The sequence below is a fragment of the Oreochromis aureus genome, linkage group 14, assembly GCF_013358895.1.
Source record: "Oreochromis aureus strain Israel breed Guangdong linkage group 14, ZZ_aureus, whole genome shotgun sequence".
NCBI lineage: Eukaryota > Metazoa > Chordata > Actinopteri > Cichliformes > Cichlidae > Oreochromis > Oreochromis aureus.
Genome location: NC_052955.1, coordinates 17,385,741 through 17,405,482, shown reverse-complemented (window position 1 = coordinate 17,405,482; position 19,742 = coordinate 17,385,741). Strand labels below are relative to the sequence as shown.

The following is a 19,742-nucleotide window of genomic DNA, read 5'->3' as shown; positions in this document are numbered from 1 at the left end:
TCACAACAAAAGTCGCCTCAAGGCGCTTTATATTGTACAGTAGATAGCACAATAATAAATACAGAGAAAAACCCAACAATCATATGACCCCCTATGAGCAAGCACTTTGGCGACAGTGGGAAGGAAAAACTCCCTTTTAACAGGAAGAAACCTCCGGCAGAACCAGGCTCAGGGAGGGGCGGGGCCATCTGCTGCGACCGGTTGGGGTGAAAGAAGTAAAACAGGATGAAAGACATGCTGTGGAAGAGAGACAGAGATTAATAACAGATATGATTCGATGCAGAGAGGTCTATTAACACATAGTGAGTGAGTTGATTATTTTCATAATCAACAAAGTAAAAACCCTACTTAAATGTAAAAATAGCACTTTTTGATCACTTTATCGTAAATGCATGTCCTGGCTAATGAGCTTGAAAGACGAGCTACAGTACATCACATGAAGCAGATCCTAAGTTAATTTTCTAATTAAACTAATTAGAACTTCTCTGTGTATCCACTATTTCAACAGCACTAATAAAGATTACGTAAATATAAGCAATTCTTTTAGTTACAATTTTCATTGTGTAAAAAAAAATATATATATTTCGTGGAGGTTTTTGAGGAATTTCGTGACAAACTTTTAGTAACTGTTACATATCGCATAGTTTAGACAGACTCAGGAAGATATGCAGCCATGCGCTGCTAAAAGGATAAACTGACTGTTGGTTTGACAAATGCAGCCTTAACTCTTACCCCTATAGGTATTATGTGCATTAATCTCCACATAAACAGGCATGCAAACAGATAGATAGTAAGCATGACCATAGGTGGCTACATTCATCTTTACACACATTCCACAACATAAAATCAATATGCACACTCAGTGTTTACAGTGTGACTCAAGGTCACAGTGGTATTTCCACTGTCCGTTATCCCTGCAGATCACTAGTGAAAGCTTAATTAACACACCCAGTCGGGGTGGAAGCCTGACCGTGCCTGCTCTTCTTCTGCTCCCCTCACCATCTACATCTCTCTGTCACATATTGATACCCGTTCTTCCTCTCTGGTCTTGCTGTCTAACTTCTCCTAACGACTCTTTCAAAAATCTGCCACTCTCACTCTCCCCGAAGCTTTTAGCTCAGTGTCAAACCGCTCTCTGTGGATCCCTCTGTCTACATGTTTCAGTCAAACTCTGCCTCCTTCATTTCTTCACTTGAGACAGACTGAAAATTACAGACAGATAAAGAGGGATGTGTTTCTATATCAGGCATACAGACAGTCTGTCAGAAGCGGGAAGCAGCAGAAGAACATAAATGAGACAAATGTGAGAGAAATAGCTGCAGCCTGCAGCGATCCTCCGGAGCTAAAACATCCCATAATTACAGACTTTTTGAAGTTATACCCTGGATTACCCCTGTACTGACTGTCAAACCTCAGATTCAGGAGCTTTAGACTTCGCAGCTCAAGAAAGAAAGAAAAGAAAACTCTCTGCACTTTTTTTTCCCCCCTATATAAAAATGAGGTGTTCTGGTTGCTGAAACCTGACATACAGGGGTAGCTGAGAGATACCAAAATTATTTTCATATTTTGCATTCAACGGGGCGGCACACTGGTGCACTGCTTAGCACTGTCATTTTACACAATGAAGGTTGTTGGTTCAAATCCATGATCTCCCTGGGCCTGCGTGGGCTTTGTCCAGTGCTTCGCTTTCCACACTAAGAAAAACAACACAACAACAACAAAAAAAACTGAACCGACCAGAAAAGCTCTTACTGTGATGGGCCATCTACCTACTTGGCTAGTGGCCAGCCTCCCGTGCCATGACACCCAGGATAGGCAACATCGGAGCTTTAGATAAGCTTTTAAGAAAATGGAGGGCTGTACCAGATGTGCCAGGATGCTGAGTCACAAGCCGATTGATGATTCTCTTCCTGTTTTAGATGGTGCTCTTCTGTTGTTTCCCCCCCCCCCCTTCACCATATACTAGTATGTGCAACAAATATTGCCACTGCCAGCTTAGCCACCTCAAAGTGTGATCTTAATAACAGGGAATGTTTTAAAAGGTGGCCACAGCTCAGACTCAGAAAAACAAGGGAAAAAAGGGAGCATACGTTTTGAGAATGAGTCTGCACAGTGACTAAGCATTGATTCTGCGACTCTTAAAGGATTGAACGACATTCTTCCCAAATCAGATCCTCCTTTTTTGCTTTTAGGAGAGCGGTACAGACACTTGGACATGTCAGTCCAAAATCTTCAATGTTTTGAAGACATGATTAACATGTTCACAGTCAAATTATTGAGTGTCCCTTCTTGCCCTGTTGATGGGGACGTCGTCATCCGATTAGGACATAAATGTTTCATCGCAGCATGAAGGTAATTGCCTCCAAAATCCTGAATGATTTAAAGTAATCATTCCCTGATAGAAAAGTGAATCAAAAGCATGCCAGAAAAAACTAGCATGGCAGAGCCACCAGAGACCATTCATTCTGGTGGTCAGTGGTTCCAGTTTATCCTTAGTCCTGGTTTCTGTGTAGTGCTTAGCAGTGCAGTAGAGTTTCCATGGTCTCCCCCTGTGTGGGTTCTCTTGCTCCCAGAGTCCAATCAACCTTGAATTAAAAAAAAAAAAAAAAAAAAAAAAAAAAAACTAAAAACTTTAGGTGGTTAAAGTACCTGAGGGACCTGCTGCAGTAACAAGATAACACATTAGTAGTCATCTGATAGCCGCTAAGCAGATGAATGAGCCACTAATGGTGAAGAATGAATGAAGCAGCCGATGCTGAGCCGAGCCAGCTACTACAAGCATGACTTCACCGCTCTGTGCGCACCAACACTTTGCTCCATTTGAGAGACCACTGTAGTAGACAAGCTCTCGATTTTCTGGGTAATCTGCATTTCGTGTCTTGCCCGTTCTTTGGCTCATGAATAAAATAATAAGACTGTGGACAGAAGCAGCTGAGGTGGCCTGTTTGATTGACCTGTGATCAGATGACTCCAAGCTCTGCTAGAAAAGATTTTCCGAGGATATGCACACAGTCAGAAGAGGTATTCAGAGACTAATTACTCATTTATTATCAATATTTACATACTATCTGGTCCTTTTTGATTGCGTCTGCTGACGAGTTTCTCCAAAACTGTGCCAGTTTAACACAAACGTGTTACTAAGCTCAAACATCTGGCAGGGTGTGCACTTCAGGACAGTTAAATTTACATGAAGTTCTGGTTGATGGAGAAATCTAAATGCTAATGCTGGAAGTGGGTGGAGAGGTGGAGTGTGTTAAACAATCGCAGGCAGTCACTGAGCACAATGAATCAACTCACATCTATATGCTGCCCAGTTGCATGAATTAGTGGTTTTGATGACTTAACAACAATATTGTGATGATAAAAACATTATTTCCATCACACGTCTGTAAAGAAGGCTGCTGCTTCTTCTCCTTTTTGACATTTGTCTGTGCTGAAATATTAAATATCTATACAGACGTTTTGATTGATCTCCCTTCAGCTCAGTCACTGATGATTGCGGCTTTTTGGCAATGTGTTTGTTGTCTCATGTCGCTTTGAAAGCTCACGTATCAAAGTGCTGGTTGCCAGACCTTTTTCGTAAATCAAAAATGCTGCTAAATGCCATTCAACCTCGCCCGAACCACCTTTGTACCAGCATTTGCAATGGTGATTTAAATACTTCAAAGGCAAATCCCAGGTGTTTTAGAAAATGAAAGTAGTGGCACATATAATGCAAGAAATATAACTGCCAACAACACAAGTAATAAAAAAAAAAAAAATACAGCTTATAAAGAAGACATACAGGCCCCCTTCTTACTTTCTGTAGGAGATCAGGTCTATTAAAAGGGCATTACAGAGGCTACTGTTCTCACAGTGAATGCAGTCACCGGGTGAAAAAGGCCTGGCACCATATGAATGATGATTCCCAGTGGGTCTCCCTCTCTCTGGGGAGGAGATGTCAACTGCTGCCATGCTGAAATTAGGCCCTCCCTCTGAGAGCTATAATGATGTTCAGCATGTACTCCCAGCAAACGTGCATGGCATGCACTGGGAACATGCTCCCAAATGTATGTAAAAAGAAATTTACTGTGTGGAAAATTATTATTTTATCCTCTGATGAACATGTAAGTTTGCAAACATGCAAAGAAATGAACAGTCTAATTTCTATGGTAATTTTATTTTAATGAAGAGAGACAGAATATTGACGATAATCTAAAGACTACAATCAGTATTGTTGAGAGACTCCTAATCTCAACTTCTTATCTGTATAAAGCACGTCTGTCCACAGAATCAATTTCTTGCATTCCAACCTCTTTACCACCCTGGACACAAAGAGCTGTCAAAGGACATCAGGGAAAAGATAACAGGAGGATGCTCGTGAGAAAAGTGGTGGATCAGCCCAAAACTGCATGGGAGGAGCTTGTTAATGAAGACAGTTGGGATTACAGTCACCAAGAACACCACAGTGCCCCCAAGGTCCCGCTGCTCAAGAAGGCACATGTACAGGACTTCTTAAGTTTGTCAGTAAACATCTAACTGACTCAGAGAAAGCCTGGGAGAAAGTGCTATGGTTAGATGAAACCAAAATCGAGCTCCTTGGATTTAACTTGACCCACAGTGTTTGGAGAAAGAGACAGCTGACCCACAGGACACCAACCCCACAGTCAAGCACGGCGATGGAAACATTATGCTTTAGGGCTGTTTATGTGCTAAGGGTACAGGAAAATACAGGAGGGACCAATGGAAAGGGCCATGCACCATAAAATCTTGTATGAGAACCTCCTCTCCTCAGCCAGAACATTCATGACGAAGTCATCGATGGATCTCCCAGCATGACAGTAAGGATTGACTTAAGAAGAAGCACACTGAGGTCATGGAGTGGCCTAGCGAATCTCCAGAGCTGAATCCTACAGAAAATCTATGGAGAGGTAGGAAGCTGTCACTCCAGTGGTTGGCAAGAAACCTAAAGGATTGAGAGAGTTTCTTTAAAGAAGAGTGGGCCAAAATCCATCTTGAGATGTGTATGAACCTGGTGACTTCTTATCGCTGTGCTTGCTAATAAGTGTTTCTCCAACAAGATCCGCTTGGGTATCAACTACTTATTTCACTCAGTGACATGCGAATCCATTTATAACTTTTATGCAATGCATTTTCGCTTTTTAAAGTTTTATTTTTGGTTGATATTGTGTCTCGGGGACTGTTACGGTACTATTCATTGCTTGGTAAGTGAGCAAACTTACAAATTTAGCCGGGGATCAAATAACGATCCCCCGCTGACACACAAGCTCAGCATCTGTCGTGCCACGGGGAAAGACTGAAGAGAAATACATGAAAAATATCACTGTTATTCAGAGTTGGGCGAGTAGAGCACTGCTGTGATATGTTGAATCAATAAAGACTTTTTTTCAAATGAAATAAAATGCAGAACAATTTATGCCACACCAGCAACAACATCAACAGTTATAAATCATAACAACGCACCCCAGAGAAGACAAACGGCATGAGATTGATTACAGCGCTCCAAAAAATCAGCACGATTAGATTCAATATCAGCAGAGGAAAAACACCCGGGCATGTTGTCGAGTAGCAAATTACCTGGACTGACAAGTTATTAGCCTTCAATGAGCCTGATAATGTGTAAATGGGGAAAAAGTGATTGACAGCAAAAAAAGAGAAGGATGGATCAGGACTGGGAGAGAAACAAACCTGTTCAAAGAATTCGTCCATAAAGCCTTTCTCCATCCCAACAGCGACTTCATCTTCCTCCTCAGTCGTCTCCTTCCCCTGGACACACACACACACACACACACACAAAATAAAATAAAAAAATTATACACATATATATATTAATACATAATCGTAATACAATTTAATTTACTTACATTACATGAACCAGTTAAATAATAAAGCAATAAACATGGTTAATAACATTTAAAAGAAAAAACTAAAAACACCATGTAAACATAATTTCTATCAACAACACTGATGATGACCGAATTGGACCATGTTAAGTTGTTTTTGCATAATTCAAGGTTAAATGGAACAGTGAGAACACTCCCACCCCCTCCCAAACCTCTCCAAACATCACCTGATTAGAATCAAGGAGCACTTAATGACACTTTTAATTAGAACCACAGGTCGAGTGATTAGCAAGTCATTATTAAATTAGAACCTAGGGGCAGAGAAAACCTCGACGTCTGCACCCCTCTACCTTCACACATGCACACACAATCATGCACAGATACATGTAACCATTTAAGCTTAAAGGAGTAGATTAATATTTTGATACCACTCCTAAATCTCTGTAGTTAACACAATAAATCATGCAACAGGTTAGACTTTAATCAGGGGAATAACAAAATCCCCTTAGCAGTTCTCCAAATTTACATGTGATTTAATAAAATGTAGAAAAATACATCCTAAATAGCCAACTAAAAGCTTACTGTGGAAAAACAAACAACAGGGTTACTCAAAGAAAAAGAAAAAAAATAAATCACAAGACTGGAACCTGTTCAAACTCAAATTCTCAAAATGTCCCACTCTTCTAGTAATTACGGTTATTTTCTGCTGTTACTGAGATACATTCACGTCACTAAGGCCTGAACATTTTCAGTGAATAAATCAAAGCTTGGACGCAAAAACATAAAAACAAAAACTTCAAACTCTGCAAACTTTTTGCAATCTAGCATATGATTCATTCTGAAATACATGCTTCTAATCACACATCAGCCATTACACTGCATTAGTGGGATCTCGTGTGGCCTCATCTCATTCATCACAGCCACTGTCAAACTAATTTGGTTCCCCATTAGTGGCCTATGAGATCCATTTGCTTATCAAGGCTGTGAGGACAGAGTGCAGTTTTCATCTTCTTTTGCCTGAAATGACTCCTTACTCTTATCCCAGAATTTCCAAACAGCAGTCACAGTCCTGAATTATGCAAATGATGCTTCCCAGTGTCTGTCAAAATGATGACTTTATTTCCTCTCAAACCTAAAGCCAGCTGCGACCCCCTGCCTCCAACTACGTAAAAATCATCTCAGAACACAAAGAAAAATTCCCAAAGACTTGTTTGTTGCAAATGAATAGATTTTCATGGTCTACAGAGGGACATCGGTGACCACAAACTATGGATACTTCCTTTAAAAATAAAACTGTTACCAAAATAAGAACCTCTCCCTAAGAGACTCCCTAAAACTTTAAAAACTCTTTAAACCAGTAAATTAACCAGTAAATATTTTAAAACTTCAATTAGTCATATCCAGATATTATTTATGCTCTTCATGTGTATGGGCAGCCAGCCAGGTTCAACCAGACAGGGAAACAAATGTGCAGGCATTACATGCATCAGGAGGCAGGAAGCTCAGGAAAATTTTGCATCAAGTGATCAATTTCCAGTAGAAGAAATGAGCTACTTATCCCTTGTTAACTGTTTAACAATGGAGCAGCAGGATGCACATATACATTATCCGTTACTGACATAAGTTTGTACAGCTGATATTACCACACATTCATACATACATTTATATTCTCAAGCCACTTTACAACTTCTCAGTGTTGGATTGAACCCCTTTTGTCTTCAGAGCTGCCTTAATTCACTATTTCATAGATTCAAGAAGTTGCTGTAAATATTCCTAAGAGATTTTTGTCCACATTGACATGACAGCATCACACAGTATCTGCAGATTTGTTGGCTGAGTACAGTGAACTCATTGTAATGTTCAGAAAACAAGTTTGAGATTATTTAACCTTTGTGACATGGCACACTGTGGTCAGAAAGGGATGGGCATGGTCAGCAACAATAGTCGGGTAGGCTGTGATGTTTAAATGATTCTCAGTTGGTGATAAGAGCTCCAAAGTGTGCCAGGAAAATATCCCTCACACAATTACACCACCCTCAGCAGAATGGATTGTTGACACAGGGCAGGGTGGATTCTGATCCTACCACCTGAATGTTGCAGGAGAAATCGAGACTCGTCGGAACAGGTGACATTTTTCACATCTTCCATTGTCTTATTTTGGTGAACAGGTGCAAACTGTAGCCTCGGTTTCCTGCTCTTAGCTGACAAGAGTTGCAGCCAGTGTGGTCTTCTGCTGTTGTAGCCCATCTGCTTCAAGGTTCAACATATTGTGCATTCAGAGATGCTCTTCTGCATACTTGGATATATTTATTTGTATTATCGATCGTGGCTCAAGAGTTGGGAGTTTGCCTTGTAATCGGAAGGTTACCGGTTCGAGCCCCGGCTTGGACAGTCTCGGTCGTTGTGTCCTTGGGCAAGACACTTCACCCGTTGCCTACTGGTGGTGGTCAGAGGGCCCGGTGGCGCCAGTGTCCGGCAGCCTCGCCTCTGTCAGTGCGCCCCAGGGTGGCTGTGGCTACAACGTAGCTTGCCATCACCAGTGTGTGTGAATGGGTGGATGACTGGATGTGTAAAGCGCTTTGGGGTCCTTAGGGACTAGTAAAGCGCTATATAAATACAGGCCATTTACCATTTACCATTTATTTGAATTACCATTGCCTTCCTATCTGGCCAATCTCACACTAACATCCGTGCAACATTCAAAGTTGTTCAAATCACCTTTCTTCTCCATTCTGATTCTCGCTTTGACCTTCGTGCCAAATCCACTGAGCTCCTGCCATATGATTGGCTGATTGAATTGTTAATGAGCAGCTTAACAAGTGCACCTAATAAAGTGGTCAATGAATATAGTTGCCAATGTATGGTGGCACTGCAAGTTATTTAAATACTGAGATTCATCTTTTTAAAGTCATTCTAAAGTATGAAAAATTGCTTCTGACAAAAACTATTACAACTCTTTTTATTTAGCGAAAAGCATTAAAGTGTCAGAACGTCAGAAAATAAAGTCTGCGTAGGAGAATTTTTTGTAGATTACAACTGAAAAATATGGTAAAATGACTCAACGAATCTAATATGACTTAAATCAAATCATGCCGCTTCTTTTTTATGTTCTACCACGCAGACACTGAAAGATAAAGACTGTGCAAGTTTGAGCCGGTAAAAAAATTAAAAAAAAAAAAAAAAAAAAACTGTATTAAATGTCTTCTTCGATGCCATTTCTCTTTGAAGAGGGTTAAAATGTGATATGCTGACACAGTGGAGGATGGGGAGGAGACATAAGGAAACCAGACGAGAACAACCGAAGAAAAGGAAACAGTTCCTGAGAAAATGCTTGTGAAGACAGACTTTAGCAAATGCCACACATCTAAGCGAGAGGAGTACAGAGATGCTGTAATCCCAATAATATCTAGACCTACTCAAACTAATCCAAGTATACACAGAGTATATATTTACTACAGGTACAGTAAATCGCTAGCAAACTAGAATAATACGAATAAAGGTCCTAAAAGTCCATTTTGAGACCTAATCTTTAATGTGTTGGTATGGCGCTGATGTGCATTCACGGAGCTGCAGACTTTCAGAAGCAGCCAGAGTAGAGGCGGCAGCAGCAGCAGGAGGCAGAGGAGGAGAGTAAGCAGGGAATCAGAATAGGCTCAGAGCACCAGTACTGCGTTCAGCCTCCACAGAGAGATGCTGTATCTCCCACAGAGAGAGGAGGGCTTTGGTCTGGTTTTACTTTGTGTGGTCAGGAGGAGAGAAGACCGAGTAGTGCACCTCAAACGTCCTCCTCCCACCAGATCTGAAGCTCCTGCTGAGCCACAAAGAGGCTGGGAGAGGCCTTTAGTGCTGCGCTCTTGACTGAGCCTACAGACTTGACTATCCACACAACAGATGCTCGGAGCCAGACACACAAACATGCATGCACACTGTAGCTAGCACACTGGCAATATACAGCAGAGGGTAAACACACAGAGAGAATGAGCTTTATATACAAGCTGGTCCCCCATCAGACCAGAACCTTTGAATGCTTGCTGCCTCTGGGGCTCACATTCGGGTGAAACTCCCCAACTGTGGTGTAGTCAAGTAGTGGCCTGATTATGGTGTTTATTAGATTAGAGAGTTGATGCGGGCAGCATGCCAGCAAGATATCTCTCTATGAAGACAAAAGTGCCTGCACAGACACAGGAGGAGGAGGAAATGTAGTCCAAGTGTGAGGGAGGGAGAGATAAAACAGGCATAGTGAGCAGGCTGCAAGAATCACGGTTCCTATCACCAAGGTATTGAAGGAAAAAAAAGGAGGGAGAACAGGGCAACAAAACAATTACAGAAAGCTGTTAAAGTGCATTAACATGTGCAACAAAAAGCCATGCAGGCAATAAGTGTGTTGATGTACAAGAAATTGGATTAAATAAAGGGGGTGTGGGGGGTGGGAATAAAATATGTGTGCAAACCTGTACGCTCTCAGACTATGTGCAGTGTTTTATATGAAAATAAGCTGAGTAAGAGCAGTGAGAGACAGTTCAAGTAGACACCCATGTGGGCAGTACTTTATTGTCCTTTTGTGTTACCATATTAAAGCAGACTCGTTTCCTGCATCTTTATATCGCAGCCAAATCAAGCAGCTTCCTGCAGTCCCATTAGAAATGACTCATAAAAATCTGTGTCAGCTGCACAGAGGAACACTGAGCGTATAACCAGATTTATTATCCCAATACAGCTAGGTAGCATTCATTATAGATGTGCGCTCACTCAGTGACACGCAAACCTTTGATTATTTATTCATTTTCCTACAGTAGACAAACACCAAGCTAGAAACAGCAGAATCTGAACGATATAGTAACAGATTTGCACTCAGTTTGCAAAGCCCCGCTGCTCACAGGATATTTAGTAACTCCCTCCTTTGCCTAAAGTACCAGAAGAGAACCACAACTTTCAAACTGCAGTCTTACAGTGGGTTTTGCATGGGCTCAAGTGCCATAAATTTTGTCAGAGTGAACACAAGACTCTGTATTAAAGTCCTTCACCCCTCACTTCACTGCAAGGGAACTAAATGGACACGTGTCCTTCCAGGTCCAAGTAAACTGGAAACTAATTTTGTATTTTTCATTTTTCATTCATTTCATTTTCATTTTTTTAGAGTTTTAGATTGTGTTTGGTCATTTCAGTCTATTAAAAAAAAGTCAATAATTTTAGCATTAGCTTTATTGCTTTTGTTTTTTTTTCTAAGTAATATAGGTGGTCTGAATAAGGAGCAACAAATAAGATGCCAAATCTACACGATCAACTCACACTGGTTTTTGCAGCCATCTTGATTTTGCACATTATTTGAATATAAATCCCTGTTCTGAGGCTTAATGCTCCAACTGGTCCCCACGGAGATAAACACTGAATATAACCAGCTCCACTTAAACAACTTTGGCCTGTACTCATTCAAGCCCTCGAGACATTCAACGCTCTGCTTATATGCATTCAGGAAAATCTACCAGCAAAACTAGCAAGTGAAATGTTATTTTTCACTTTCGCTTAAAGCAGGAAATCATACCCAGAATAACTTTGTTATGAAGGGCACAGGTTTAATTACATTTATCTGTCACCAGAACAACCACCGCAGGAGAGTACGAGTAAAAACTATATTTAGAGGCTGTGCATGCACTGATCCGCCACAACATTAAAACCACCTCACCTGCCTACTATTGTGAAGACTCCTCTTATCCCACAGTAAACAGCTGTAACTGGTCAGGGCATTAACATGGGACTTTTGGGGTCTCCTGCAAAGTCTGGCACCAGGACATGAGAAGCAGATCTTTTGGGTTCTATTGCAAATGCCTGCTTGATTACGTCGGGATCTTGGGGAATTTGGAGGCCACATCAACACCTTGGGCTCTTTGTTGCACTCCTGGAGACGTTGCTGATGAGTTTTGCAGTGTGACAGGGCAAAAGGGCATGCTGCAGGATACGGCTGTTGCCATGAGGATTTCGCAGTAGAGGGTATTTATGTCATTCTATGTGACCAAGTAACAAAGTTTTCCATGCAGACCACTGCCTTGTTACCAGATAACAGATGTTCACCACTTCACCTGGGGCTAGGCGATTAATTAAATGTAAATTTCAATTATTCAACTCACAACTATACTGTGAAAACAGTAATAAATTAGGATAAACTGTTGCTTTTTTGCTTCTATTTTTGCTACAAAGATCTTTTTTTTTTCTCCTTTTATTGTGTGTTATAAATTCAGACTCAGCCACTCGCCTGCGGCTGCCATGCATGCCTTTAAAACCTCCAAATCCACTGCCACCTGGGCCTCCCTTTGTCCCCGACTGAACCAGCAGATGTCCCGTGGTGGAAGCAGGCTACCAGGAACTGGCAGTTACCCTTGGACTACATAATCAGGGCCTAACTCTGTATCCTGTGCCTCTCGCAACCTCCTTTTTCTTTTCTTTATTTTTATTTCAGTTTAATTATGTTAAAAGTTTGAGGAAATCTGCTGTAAAGTGACAGCTTATTAAACTCAGTCACTGCAGGGCATTTTGTTAAGTTAATGACTACTCGTGCTAATTAACCTAAATAACTGTGATTATGATTTGTTCTAAATCGAACGGCCTTACCATCACCTGTCAGTTTTAATGTTGTGACTGATCAGTGAATCATTAAGCAATCATCAAGTTGTTGGCTTGAAAATAAATAAATAAAAGAATGCTGTAGTGACGGACTACACTGTGCTTCGCGTGCTGCTTTTCCTGGCTACTGCTACACCAAATTTTCAAACAATCAGCATTTAACCTACACATTGCATAAATGTATTTGGGCTGTGAGCTGTTGGATTTTTGCAGACCGCACACAAGTCAATCCATATAAAATACAAATTCTTGTACCAAGTAGAAATAAACGTAATACCGTGAAAACCCCAATAATAAGATGAACCTCTATGAGCAAGCACCTGGTGATAGTGGGAAGGAAAAACTCCCTTTTAACAGGAAGAAACTTCGGGCAGAACCAGGCTTGGGAAGGGACATCCATCTGTGGCATAGCATTGATGGTACAGAGACGGTGCTGACACATCGAAACCACAATTTCATAAACCTCACTGATCGATTGATCCACTGATTGGCTAACTGCGTGACCGGCTGATGAACGAGAAGGACACAGCGTAGGGCTATCGAGACAGGTTACACAACCATGGAGCAGCATGGGTGATGAGAGGACACAGGAAGTGATAGACTGAACCAGAAGACCAGTCAACTGTAAAATGAATTCAGTTCTTTTCACATTACTGTTCCCTCTTCTCTCATATAAAACCAGGAGCAGAGAAAATCAACAAGTCTCCATCTTTAAGGGCACATACACTAATGGCAAGTGTGAATTTCAGCAGATGCAGTCAGCTGGAAAAAGCAATGTGGTTCATTTCTTCGTATGCACTGGTTTGTCCATTGACTCCTGCTGGTAACGTGCTTTAAAAAATAAAATAAAATACAGCTCAATACTGTGTTGATCTAAGATATGAATCTAAAAAGGTGCTTTACAGTTTTGGCCTTGAGTAAAAACATAAAATACTGTGTAAGCAATCACACAGAAGAACATCTACTGTTCTCTTTCTTATCAAGCATCTGAGCTCAATACACCTTCCATCTATATTTTCAACACTCAACAACTCTCTGCAATCAAACCACAGCCAATTTACTGAAATGGCACAAACCAAAAGAAGGAACTCACCAAGGAAAAAAAAAAGACAATGACAGGCTGTTCCTCCTTCCAGGGTGTCAAATGCTGCCATCAGAAGCCGCTGGCACCACAGAGATATGAAAAAAGTATTGTGCCAGCTATAGCAACAGAGACTGGTCTCACTCCAACTTGACACATGTGGATGATTTGTTAGGACCCACTTTAAATACACTGCAGGGTTCATGTTGCAAAGGGGAGCATGTTTAACCCAATCCACAATCTTTAAGCCAACAACTGCTCAGCTTGAACACAGAATTAATTTACAGAAAGAGCTAAACTTAAACATATCTATATCTATTAGTGAATTTAAAAGCATCGTAAGGATACAGTGAGTGAGACTTGTGGCTGTTTCTCTGAAGTGGCCACGAGTGTTTTATGTTTCGTGTTGTGGGTAACTATTTATGCTGAATCTGTAGCATTTTTCGACATTTATTTAGTTTGCATAAGTGCTAACTTGGACAGGTGAAAGAGATTTGAGCTCAGTGGGACTTCCTGGTTAAATGAAGGTAATTAAAAAGGAGAGATTGTGGGGCTTCTGGACAAAGGCAGTTATTTGGCACCTACGCCATCCTAAAATATGAAGTTTTTCCTCCAAAAAGGTTGAAGAATCAACACAAGAAATAACATTTTAAAGCCAGTCAATAAAACCCATTTAAAGACGTTTCCTGGAGCCAAGGGCTAACAGGATCCTTTTAGAGGAAATCTCTTGTTCCAGTCTCAGTTCCAGAGCTCCAATCATTACTTTTTTGTTATTACCATATTATAGACCTGCTGGCTGTTTGGCTAAGCCAACACGAGTTTTTTTTTGTTTGTTTTTTTTTTGTTTGGGGGGTTTTAGTTTCACTTTAGTTAGAAAAGGATATCCATCTAGTTTATGGAGTATGAATGTTTTATATTCCATTAAAAAAAAGAACAGATGTGGCTGAGGTTAACAAGACTGTATTATAAGCTGTGTCTACAGTGTACAGAGCACGGGGTAGATAGATGAAGGAGAATAATGTGGGTTGGAGAACAGATGAAGCGCTGCCACTACAGCAGCAGAGTGTCAAAGTGTGAACATGTGCAACAATTTCCCTTTCCTAACAATCCTCCTCAATGTCCTCCCCCTTTAATGGTCTTCCTTTTTCTTTCTCATTCTTCCTGTCAGTCATTCTCTCGCTCTCCTTCCTCCAGACTCCAGCTTCACTACAGAATCATTACAGCAGTGAGCCCACACAGCATGGACTCAGTTACCTTTGTCTCGCTCTCCCTCCTCAGACCTGCACTGTTTGTCTTTTCTTCTTTACTATCTCACTATCTCTCACCAAGACCAACAATTGCTATGTTGTGTATGTTGTGATACCTTGCCCTCAGAAGTATCAACATTTCATTCTGCTAGACACTCACCAGCCACTTTATTCGGCACATCTTGTTAGAAGCAGGTTGGACTCCCTTTTGCCTTCAGAACTGGCTTAATTCTTCATTACACTGACTCAACAGGGTGATGGAAACACTCAGAGATTTGGGCCCATGTTGACACGATAGCATCGCATAGTTGCTGCACATGCTGCTACTGAGATCTGGTGGCTTTGGAGACCATTTAAGTACAGCGAATTCTCATGTTCAAGAAACTAGTTTGAGATGATTTGAGTTTTGCGATGTTTCCGATGCTTGGTCTGAATCTCACCGGGTGATCTTTATCTGTCTGAACGTATCAAGTCACTGACTTATACATTAACAAGAAGTTAAGCAGGTGTACCTATTGAAGTGTCCTCTGAGTGCATATGTATTTCTAAAGTGGAATATCAACACAGATCTGACAGATTTGCAACTCTTTCAGAGCTGAAGGAGGCAGCATGTGGCAACAAGACTGTAGTCCAGTGTATCCTTACATGCTGAAGAAGAAGAAAGACTACAAGCGCAGGAAAAACTACAAATGGAAAATGGTAACTAGTTCAGTGATGGCTGACTCACCAACAAGAGCCACTATGTGTGTCGCTGTGCATTTGAGGGGTGGTGACCAAGGTACGACAACTGATCCACAAGTGCAAATGATGTGATCGTGTTTTTCAGACCAGAGGAGGAAATACTTCCAATTTAGAAATATCGTAGCATCAGAGTGAATTAAACCTGTCTGAATACAAAGTGGCAAACAGTTATTGGTTAAATAATATCTTCTCATGTTCATAGGAAGATTTCGTGTGAATCCTTCTTAGACCAGATTTCCAATGTCTGCAGTTCCTACAGATATCGTTTTTTTTTTTTTTTTTTTTTTTTTTTTAAATCTGTTTTCTGCCGAAGGAGCTCACGAGATGACTGACCTTTTAGACTAAACAGTGGATGCTTACTCCCGTTATGGCTTGCTCATAATTGGCCTATGGGTATGGATATGAATATATAAGTGACATGCCGTTCATACACAAACTTGTCTGCCCTGAGCATGTGTGTAGGAAGCAGTGGATCGTTGGCCAGTCTTCAGCGTTGCAGGAGTGGGTGAGAAAATGTCATAAAAGCTCCAATTGAACTTTAATGACAGATCACAGGCAGTGAAAAGATCTGCTGTCACCGTTTATACTATGGCTTTTCCCACCCCTAGTCTCTTCTCTTTCTTCCCTGGGGAATATATTAAGTGCTTCGCTTGGTATCTCGCTTACCATGAGGGATTATGACAGCACCAATGCACCACTAAAGCAATTATATTCCAGATATGGAGGAAATGTAACTGAAAGTGAGAGGGATGTCAAAGAATAGCAAGATGCATAGAAAACAAATGAAGGAGCGATGAAAGAGCTATATGACAAGAAGTGCGGAGGAAAAACAGGCTGTCAGGAAGCACTGGTTGAAACAAAATGGCAAATTTAAAACAACACAATTACAGCTGTTGATTTCTATTAACTGATTACATTTTGGTATTTAAGTCCGAAATAAATAAAGTTAAAAGTGCCCTTGATATCTCAAACCCAAGGTGGTGTGCTCGAAACTACAGAATTTAGTTTCCGGTGATGCAAGTGAAAAAAAAAGTAGAAAATCACTGAATTTGTTCTCTAGTCTTGCTTGAAAAGTGACTTTCATCAAAATATTAAAGTTATGTTGGCGGTAGAGTGTTTGCTAATCAGTTTAAAAGTCATTTCAGCTTTAAAGCACTTGTGATCGTAAACGCAGCCACATTTAGGGTCGTCGTGATGCAAGAATTTCAAACCTTGACTGCAATACCCAGGTCGACGTAATAATTACAGGTCATAATGAGCAAATGTGTTAAGATACAGCCCTGATTTTTTTTCCTGTTTATTCGTTAAAGCAGACTGCTACCACTGATGGTAAACTTTTTGTAACTTCAATCGGGGACTTTGAAGAAAAACATAACACATTTTCGACACAAATAACCGTTAGCCTGCTAAATTATCACTGTTGTTAATAATATAGATAGGCAATACTGATAATGTGGGAGTGAGGCATCAAATGTTATCGGTACCATTTTATTATTAGCCATAGCCGCTACCTTAGAGATAACTTGAAGCTAAAGGAGGCAAAAATTACACTGTTGCAAATCTAATCTAATCCAAAAGTAGATTTTTTAAATATTTTTTACATATCAATTAAATATCATAGATTAAGTATCAACATTTTGTACCATTCTCTGTACAAAAATACCCACCATCACATTTTCAGAATTTTAGTAATAAAAAGGTACCGTAATTATCCGTTCTGGTGGTATCACTCTTCTCTTTCTTTAAAGAAATAGCAATTGCTTCGAGGGATGAACACCAAACTCATGTTACTTTTTATTTTATTCATTACACTATTGTGGCTGAAATAACTTGGGTATCTTATGACTCTACAGACAATAATCAATCACTCCACTGTGAAGGTTCCTCCTGCTATACAGTGCGTTAAAGCAACTCCAAAAAACCTTGATTTTGTTTCCAGGCTCATAATTATACTGCTGTGATTCAATTCCATGTCCAAAAAGAAAGGTCTAAAAAAAACAAAAACAAAAAAAACAGAGTACATTAAGCTTCCTGCTTTGCACCAAACAACAGTTGCCACGGTAAGCAGTTGTGAACACAGAAAAGCATTTAGCATGAATAGGTTGATACTTTATTATCTACAACAAAGCTAAAGTATCCATGAATATTGATTGAACAGAAACACAGCAGATGTGTAAATGAGAAGCTTTTCACTAGAAAGTTTTTCTATCAGTTTAAAAGTTGATGGTGTCAGGATGGTATTCACAGCTTCAGCGGTTCCCGAGAAGTTACTGATGCTGTTCTGCAAAAACATCTATTTTCAGTAATTGGGGAAAATTGGACCGAGTTACTAACACAACAGAGAGAGACAAAAACAGGTAATTTAAATAAAATGAACTTTTAACTTATTAAAAGAGTGATGGAGGGAGACAGCAGCAAAAATCCAACAAAGGAAAAACTATGAGAAAAAAAAATAACAGAGTCCAAAAGTTAATAATGAAAACTCAACTCAGAAACAGGAAAAAGACAGAAAGGTTGATGATTCGACAGACTGGGGGGGGAAAAAAAAAAAAAAAAAAACTTAGGGAAGGCATAAAGACAAAATATAAACCAGGGAGAAAGATAATAAGGCATAACTGAATTCAGTTAGGTAATAATGATGGCAGGAAGCAAAGCCACAAGAAGGAAGTCCCTTGAAAATAAAACAGGAGGTGAAAAACAAAGTAAGATACAGGGACACCCAGATGACAGAGAGAAAGGAAAACACTAAGAAATATGTGGAATGTTGTCATTTCGAAGCCGTGCTTGATGACCGAAGGTGTTCTTTGATAATGATGCTACAACTGACCAGCCTATGGCAATACTAATATCAGCCTATCACTCCAAATTCATCTCATACAGGTGCTTGTGAAGGACCACTAATGTAACACTTAGTGGAAGCAAAAGTAAAAAGTGAGTAAAATGAAACAAAGCCAAACACAAACTTGTGTCTCGGGCCACAGTCCCACAGGCCTACAGTGAGCTCAACGACCATCGAGCAGCCATCGAATGGAGCAAAGAAGTCTTCAGGTTTCCTGCTCTGAAAACCTCCTTGCAATTGCTTTGATTAGCGGATTACTGCCCATTGTTCATATGAAACACACTCACCTACCAGCAGACATTCGCTTACTTCTAGCTGAACAGTCACAAAACTGAAACTGAATGTTTGCCTTCAAAGTAAAAGCTGTGCTTTTTCCAAACGTGTTGGCTGTGGTAAGGCGCAACTTTTACTTTTTTAACTTTTACTGTCTCTTATTTGCGTTGTACTTTCTGAAGTATCACTATCACCGTCGTCCATGCAAACTCCAGACTACCGTGGCAACCTAGCAACCAAAGAAATCATAGGGAGTTATGGAGGTTGTCAGGGGTGGTGGTGGTGAGATCACCAACCAATCTCTACGCGACTGCGACTCAGGCCTTAAGGGCCCATTAAGTTCACCATTGTCACTCTCCCAGCAGCAGACAACAAAAGTGACGTCCCATCCAGTTGTACAAGCCGCACTTTGGTGTTCTTTTTGGCTGGTTTGTGCAACTCTCCGTTTTAATGATATATCAGTAAAGAAGCTATACAGAGGCGATGTTGCAACAGTCTCGAAAGATGAGTCTTTCTGGAAGGAAAAAAATACAAGCTCAGGGGAAAAATAAACCTCTGTGACTTCTTTGCTTCCAGTCTTGTCTTCTTTTGCTATACCTGTGCTGATCTGGAGGTTCTGTCTGAGTGGCGACATCTGTCGTTCTGGAGAATACTGCAGTGAGACCTCATGCCTTCAGCGCTTATATGAGTGGCGACAGGTACAGAACTGTGGCAGCATCTATTTTTACTCCTCCACAACCAGATACAGACTTTAACATAGACCTATTTTCTTTTTGAAAGTGGCCTATGAGCTATTAACGCCTAACGATGAGGCACCAAGGCACATAAGCTTGAAAAACACCTTGTGTTTACCTGAGACAGCATTGGCATCTGACAGAAAGTGACAAGAGCGTGTTTAATAAGAGCAATCGAAACCAAAGGAAACTGCAGGGTCCGTGACAGCGAGCGCAAATATTGTTATAAGTTATTGTTGACTCCAGAGGACTTAGTTAAAAATATCTGTTAAGCCACAAGTTGGCAAGATTTATAATATTATTACACCACAATATTAACTACCTACAAATACAGACAGAGCTAAACCGGGACTAATAAGGACAATG

At 40.5% G+C, this 19,742-nt stretch overlaps 1 protein-coding gene across 5 annotated transcripts in view; it reads right to left on the bottom strand.

The window, feature by feature from the left end:
* Positions 1 to 19,742, bottom strand: part of LOC116323617 (syntaxin-1A-like) — a 77,521-nt gene that overhangs the window by 51,923 nt on the left and 5,856 nt on the right. For all 5 annotated transcript variants that reach the window (XR_005608101.1, XM_031743982.2, XM_039598022.1 and 2 more), the window contains exon 2: positions 5,689 to 5,766. Coding sequence is in view for 4 of the 5 variants with exons in the window: in XM_031743982.2 (XP_031599842.1) it covers positions 5,689 to 5,766 (78 nt within the window). In the remaining variant the exon portion in view is untranslated. The remainder of the gene's footprint in view (positions 1 to 5,688; positions 5,767 to 19,742) is intronic.